Below are 7,500 nucleotides of genomic sequence, written 5' to 3'. Positions count from 1 at the left end.
GGACAACTACACGCAGACCATGCGCAAGAGGAACAAGCAGCCCATGCGGCACGTGCGAGACGTGTTCAACACGCCAGACAGCTCGGTGAGCCATAACCTCAGCGCCCAGTGACGGCAACACCTGCCACTCACAAAATGTACAGTCAGTGTGGGAAGTTTCACAAAGATGTGCCCTTGAACTACATACAAAAGGGGGCTTGTAGTTCAAGGGCACAAAGAGTGACGCATCTGATACCAAAACCATCCCATACTGCCGCAGACGTCGCAGTTGTTTACCTTTGGAATGTTTTGACACTGCTGCATCATCACATTTCAACATATCTATTGCAGCGGATGCTGTGAGTAGACAGCCGTAGGGGAGCGGTGGGACTAGTTTAGATGCCTCAGCTGTGGGGAGGATCCCCCGAGGCGATGCTAGAGTGGCCTTTTTATGCGCGCCACATTCCTTCATGCTGCGTCAGGCCCAGGATGGATGTGCTTCAGGTGGCGAAGTGTCGCCGCCTTTCAGTTTGACTCTCGTGCCGCTGGCAGACACGTTTTTTAAACGGTATGCGCAGAAATTTTGTGTGTGTGTGTGTTGGGGGTGGGTGGGGGTGGTGTGTGTGTGTGTTCGTGCATGTGTGTGTGTGTGTGTGTGTGTGTGTGTGTGTGTGTGTGTGTGTGTGTGTGCATGTGTATGTGTGTGTGTGTGTGTGTGTAAGCAGCCTCTCAGCTGCGGTGGCAGCTGCCACTGGTGGCCTCTAAAATAGGTTTGTCCCACTGACTTCAGCTGGAATGTGACAAGCTCACTGTATACTGTTGTTGAAGGGAGGGGGAGCGGCACAAGCTACTTCCTGACTGTTAGTTTTAAAAGACACACACACAAACACACACACACACACACACACACACACACACACACACACACACACACACACACACACACACCATGCACATGTTGGCCGGATCTAATAACCGTGAGTTATGTGTGGTGCTGCCCAGGGGCAGGTTTAGAGCAGGTAACCCAAGCTTTGTTTTGCTTCTTGCCCTGAGCCTGTGGTGGCTCCAGCAGACAGCGTAAATGGATTTGGATTATGGGAATGAAATGAAAACAGGCTCACAGTCCTCCAAATAGCTAGCTAGGGGCAAAGAGCCACATCATTCCCATTAGGAGTTACACTTATAGCAGCCTGGTTGAACGGCAGTCACCGTCCTTGTTGTGACAGTCTTGAGCTGCCTGTCCCCGTAGAAGAGTAGAAATGTCCAGTGTTGCTGTGGCTATAATCACATTTTTATCGAGGCATTAAGGCATAACTTGTTAATGCATAGGATCTTGCTACACATTAAAGTTGTTTATTTTCATCTGTTTATATTGAACATCTCACAACGACTGCTGTTGCTAGTGCATGTCATGTGCAAGTCTTGCTGCCTTCAGCTCTCTAACATGTCACTTGCCGTAGCAGGCATCAAGGTACCAGCTACAAACTTTGTTTCGGACAGCCTAGCAAGATAGCAACACAGAAAACCGTTGCCAGGATACCAGAAAGCAGAATAACGTTACGTTCGACTTCAGCAATAGCTGCTCACAATTAAGTAGAATTTTGGACACTGAAGGCAGCATGAAAGATACTATCTATGATATGAAAGATCTATGTTACAGTACTTTCGGCAAAATGAAGGTATCTTAGAAGGCAGCATTTCATACAAATATTTGATTCAGACATGCCTTGATGCTTCGCTCCCCTGTTAGATATCTTTAAAGGCAGCAGTTTTTTTATTCCGTTTGGAATACAGCCATGGTTGGGCCACAGTTATGAATGAGATAATGTTGTGGCAGGAGATATGAAAGATGCCATTTGTGGTAGGGACATGTTTGTAGTGATATGATGATGTCCATATGATGGTGTATTGAAGCCGATGCAACTGGAGTGAGATTTCCATATTTGAAGTGGTTCCTGGTATATATTCTGAGGATCATGCTCTCATAGCCTTGTTTTCATTAGTTTCCAGAGGTAACTTTCAACTTCAGTGGCAAACTTAGAACTAGTAAGATGATTATGTCTATAAATAATGTCTCCCTCCTATACTGCATCTTAATCAGCAATTTGTTGTTTCAGATAAAATAGTTTATGAAATAATTAAATAATGCACATTTTTTATAATATTTGTATGTATTCAGTTTCACACCATATCTGATTAAACACTGAAGACTGTAACAAGTGTCTAAACAGGTCTGCTATGCCCTCCTGTGCTGCTGTGTTGAGATAAACAGAAAGTAGTGCATGCTGTGTCTGTGAGGCTGAGCTTTCTAGCAGGCCAGCTCAGAGGGAGGGAGGGAGGCCTGGCTGGAGCCTGAGGGAGTGAGTCACAGCATGCCACCATGACTAACAGCCATCTGAGTGTGTCAGTCCTGCTCCGACACACACACACACACACACACACACATACATACACACATGCATACACACATATAGTCTACTCACACAAACTTAGATTGCACACATACACGTACATATACACATACACACGCTCACACACATTCCCTGTGACCCTTGACGCATAGCGTCTGTCAATTAAGTAGAGCAGAGAGTGCATAGCGTAGCACTGTTCAGTGTGCAAGATCATAGAATGGCTAAGAGAGCCGTGCTGCTTTCGGTGTAAGATGGTGTTTGAGAGGTTGGTGGCCAACAGCCGGGAAAAGTAATGAAACATGACACATGCCCAAGGCAGGCTGGATTTGAGCTCATTTAGGCAAGAGTGGCAGGACAGCAAATTGCTCATTGCTCATACTCGTTTTGCGAGGGCACTTATGGTTTCAGAGTAAAAGTTCTGAGTGTTTACAGTGGTTATATAGACAGCCCCCCTCCCTCCATCAGCGTTGCCAATGCCTGGGTGATGTTTATGCTGAGCAGAGGGCCTGGGGTCCAGTACTTTCAGTCAGCAGTGGATGACAGACTGAGCCATGCAGTTTGAATAAAAGCAATATATACATGGACATATGGCTTTGTTTCACCTCTGCAGGCGCCTATTCAACAGCCCCCCCCCCCCCCCCCCCCACACACACAGACACACCTCACCCCCGCTTCGCACACATGCACACACACTCTCTCTCACCCTTGCTGTCAGCAAGTATACTGTAATGTATATATCCATATATGGGCTCCGTGCCTGGAACGTGCAGAGTGTATGGGGGAAATAAAGGGAAGTTTGTTGTTGTAAATGTGGAGACTGACCTCCACTGTAGTCAGCTGTACGGAACAATAGGGCTTGTTCACGCCAGCGCTGAGCCTATTCACAGCGGCCCGAGACTGGATTGCAGTGAAGATTAGGTTCAGGGGTAGTGGGGTCAAAAAGAGAGATGAACAAAAGAAATCAAGCCAAATCAAACAAATCAGCATTGTGAAAAAGGGGGACGTTTATTGACTTTTGGTCAAATGCTCTCTGCTGTATCTTTGCGATCTGTTTGGTTAAAGATCTGTTTATCTCTCCCCCGCACTGTGCCTGTGTGAACAGAGCTCTGATCCCAGCTCTGTGGATGAGTTCATATAGAAAGCCACATTGCTGAGTTGAATGGTGATTTTTCTACCTGCTTCTGTTTTGCAGCCAGTTGACCCGCTACCCCCACCTCTCTCCCCCAGTGGACAGATCGCTCCCAAACTGCCCCATCGGACACCTACTAGGGGTAAGAGTGAGAATTGCAGGCCTGACATTTTAGAGTGATGAGGGAAAACAATTGATTATGAACATACTAGTCATTTGAGCTGTGTTTTTTGCTTGGTCTAAATGCAAATCTGCTCTTGATAAGGGCAAATTGGCCAAACTATTATCTCTTCATAATGCATATGCCATCATAGACTTTTTCAGTAAAGATTGTTAAATGTATACCATGCCTATAACATGCCATTGCTGTGTCAATGTGTTAGTTCATTAAATACTGTTACTTGTACATATGTGTCCCCCAGCAGTGCCCTCATCCCCGGTGTTCCAGTCAGCTGAAGAGACCTGTGTGTCCGAGTTTGACCCAGAGGAGTACATCTTGTCATTTGATGTGCCCTACTCAGACGCCGGGACTGGACATCGCAAAGGCAAAGGTTGCCAAGACTGCCAGAGGATCAGAAAAGATGACAAAGACCTGCCAGTGAGTTCTCATTCCAGCTTTACTCACCCATCACTGTGCATTTAGCATGTCTATTAAAAGAACCTTTTGATGTAGGGAGTTTATTAAAAGAACTTGTTTGTCATGTGTTTTCCAGGCTCATTCTTACACCAACAACCCCATAATCTTCTGTTTTTGTTTCAGACGTTTCAGATTGTCAAGCCCAAACTGGGCCTCACAAGGGTGTACGACTTGTCGTCGGAGGACATGAAGAAGATTGGCTACTTTGCCCTGATAGAGCTGACCACCTTCTACGATGGCCTGGGCATCGAGCTTAGGCGGAACCGCGTGGTGCGCAGCAAGACGCGCGGTGAGTGCGTGCGAGTGGGCGAGAGCGTTCACACTGATTTTCCTCTGGTATGAATATCGAGACGAGTTGTTGTGAATAATTTCCCGCTCTCTCCACAGAGAGCGGCATATTTGGGGTTCCCCTGACGACCCTCCTGGAAAACGACCAGAAAAAACTCCCCGGCTCCCGGGTTCCTCTGGTGTTCAGAAAGGTACAGGAAAATTGTTGAACATGTTTTTCAGTCTTCTTTTCGGTCCACCGGAAATTCCTGCTGTAACAACTTAATGACTCCCACTTTCGGGACGAAAAAAAATCTCTTGGTCAGCGTTTGTTGGGGGTCAGTCGGCTCCTTGGCTTTTCCGCCACCTTGCTCAGCTACTCCCTCTATGTGATAGCTGCTATTATTTTGACCCTGCGTGGACCTCGTGACATTCCTGCCCGGCCTCTCCCAGAAGCCGTCTCTGTTCCTGTCCCTGTCTCAGCATTTTTCCGCTGTGTGGGAGCTGCCTGGGGATGGCCAGTTCAGCAAAATACACAGTCTTGTGGGACTGATTGCCACTCGATTGCTGCTTTTACCCCTCGTGCTTTAAATGTGGTGTCTCCTGCTTTCAGGCTGAGCTGGGGCAGAGGTTGGTTTTGGTGTATGGTTTGTTAAAAGGTGTAGATGTCTGGCACGTGGTTACTGAGAGCCAGTTAAAGTGTGCCAGGGCCTACTGGAGGTAGAACAAAATTCTACTCACGTGGATATTCATCTTTGGCACCACTGACACCTGGCACATACACACAAGACTTCACAACGATTAACCCCAAGGGCTTCATACACCATGAGTTGTCAGACAGGAGATAGAGGTGTACCAAGTTGGCCACCAGCCCAATAAAAATATATAAAATATATAAATAAGTGAGTGGGCAGTAGTTCAGTTGGTTAGAGAAGATATTAACAGAAAACGGCATAAATATCCAGGAGGTGACCCAAAGCTTAAAGTTTTGAGTTCTTAATTCCCCTCAAATTCCAGTTTAAACTGCTTGAAGATTAGTTAAATTACCAGCACTTTCCCCTTGCAGTGAATGCCTAAAGAAGATTTCTTCGGCCTAAAGCCCAACAACCACCCCATAAGCAAACATTTACCAGAAAACCTCTCCTACTGTTTCCACAAGCTCAGCTGACCAACAACAACAACAGCGTGCCTGAGGAACAGAGAGGGGCATCTGTTATCTGTTGCTGGTGTTTAAAGGATTGAATAAGGCTCGGGGAGAAGGGGGGACTTTGACAGGGAGCTCAGAGGTTGAAGGAGATTGGGAAGCCACCGCTGCCGTTATGGAGGCCAGGGCGCTTGAGCAAAAGACGTCTGATTGGGTTATCTGGTTGGTGCAGATTAAGGAGCATCTATCTGCTGCTAAAGAGACAGGAATGCCAAAAGATCCCTTCACCCCAAATCACACACACACACACACACACACACACACACACACACACACACACACACCCGTGGCCAGCTGTGCTATCTCCAAGCTAAACAAGGGCCGCCTGAAGTCCGACGGCAACAAAACAAAGCAGTGAAATGCACACTGTTTATTCACAATGCTTTTCTCAGCTAATTAAACAAAGTTATTTGACTTGTGGTAAATTTCCAAAAAGGGTGAGCTCAGAGGTTTTAATTTAATCACTTTGGATTTATGACTCTATTTATGACCAAGCATAAATCACCATTTTTGGCTGTTTCATGTTGTCTAGACTGTAGTTATTTTTGAAGTTACTGTAAAACAGCTTTCATACGAATTGAATATTTTCTTTATATATTAATCTTATCATATATTCTCTTTTTATTGCAATCAAATTGATGGAATTTATGATATTTTATTGTATAGCTGGGTGATGTATACATTGATAAAACTATAATAATACTTTTCCCTTTTTCTCTCTCTCTCTCTCTGTGTGTGTGTGTGTGTGTGTGTGTGTGTGTGCTTCACTTGCAGCTGCTGTCTAAGCTGGAGCAGACAGGCCTGCAAACGGAGGGGATTCTCCGAGTGCCAGGATCGGCTTCTAGAGTGAAGGTAAGATCAGGATTAACTCCACCACAAATCACACAAACACACACATACACGTCTCACCTCCCTGCATTCCTGCCCTTCTGAAAACAGAATCCTTGACTAAAGGCCTGCTAGACCTTGGCATTTTGAAGGCATCCGCGTCTCTTTATATCAGACATTTACATTTGCTCCTTCCCTGTCAGCCCAAACCTGACATTTATAGTTCTGACTAAATATAGCTCCCTTTGAGACTCATCCTGAGCTGCATAGCATGGGACGTGACTGTAAGTTAAGAGTTATGAATTATGACACAGATGGCTATATGATGACACATTCATAACAGATGCTAAGGACTGGTGAGAATTTGCTGGAAGAGTCCCTTTATATGTCTTTAGCTGTCACCAGCCTTTTCATGGCATCCCTTTTCAAGCACATTTTTTGCACATTTCTCGTGCTGCCTAGCCGTATATGGACATGACAGAATGATTTAGAGCAGAACTTCCCATCACAGAGCCGCGTCGTTGGGTTCCACCATAAATTCCGTACCTGTTCAGTGCGAGTGTGAGTGGGAACTCCTGATTTAGGATTTCCCGTTACTGAAAGAGCCTCCCATCAGAATCCTAAACGCCTCCTATCTGGGCAGCACCCACCACACAGCACCCGGGGTTCAGGTTCCAGGCCTCTGGTTGTCCTCCCTGTCCTGCCGTTAAAGAGGAGGCCAGAGCTGGAGGTAGTGGCCTGCTTTGATTTGTGTGGCGCCACACGGGTCAGTGTCTCAACCTCCCACTCAGCACTTTCCATGAAGAAAAAAGCTATTGGCTCCCGCAGAGCTATTGGATTCCCTTTTGGTTGTCTGGCATTAAGACACAAGGAGATGGTTAACAGTTAGGAGGCTCTCTGTAGAAGATTTATGTTGAGGATTCGGGGGAGGAAGTTAAACACATACTGTAACAGGCATCTGAACATCCTATTTGTTTTTTAGGGATGTGCACATTCAATGTCAAAGATGCTAACATACTGGGCAGTATTTATTTTGTTTACATAA

The 7,500-nt window shown here is 46.0% G+C and overlaps 1 protein-coding gene across 5 annotated transcripts in view; it reads left to right on the top strand.

Annotated features, from left to right (window-relative positions):
- Positions 1 to 7,500, top strand: part of arhgap28 (Rho GTPase activating protein 28) — a 29,703-nt gene that overhangs the window by 14,129 nt on the left and 8,074 nt on the right. For 4 of the 5 annotated variants that reach the window (XM_076291014.1, XM_076291017.1, XM_076291018.1 and 1 more), the window contains exons 3-8: positions 1 to 85; positions 3,583 to 3,661; positions 3,942 to 4,117; positions 4,280 to 4,445; positions 4,544 to 4,635; positions 6,402 to 6,479. The exon at positions 1 to 85 is cut by the window's left edge and continues 136 nt beyond it. In XM_076291014.1, the coding sequence (XP_076147129.1) occupies positions 1 to 85; positions 3,583 to 3,661; positions 3,942 to 4,117; positions 4,280 to 4,445; positions 4,544 to 4,635; positions 6,402 to 6,479 (676 nt within the window). The remainder of the gene's footprint in view (positions 86 to 3,582; positions 3,662 to 3,941; positions 4,118 to 4,279; positions 4,446 to 4,543; positions 4,636 to 6,401; positions 6,480 to 7,500) is intronic. The other variant, XM_076291015.1, reaches the window with a different exon arrangement.

Source organism: Alosa pseudoharengus, unplaced genomic scaffold (assembly GCF_046254945.1).
Source record: "Alosa pseudoharengus isolate Yale_2024_CS ecotype anadromous, Long Island Sound unplaced genomic scaffold, YU_APseudo_1.1 YU_APseudo_1.1_scf_18, whole genome shotgun sequence".
In the NCBI taxonomy this organism is placed as follows: Eukaryota; Metazoa; Chordata; class Actinopteri; order Clupeiformes; family Clupeidae; genus Alosa; species Alosa pseudoharengus.
Note: the sequence above shows the minus strand (reverse complement) of the source record. Positions and strands in the feature narration are given on the sequence as shown.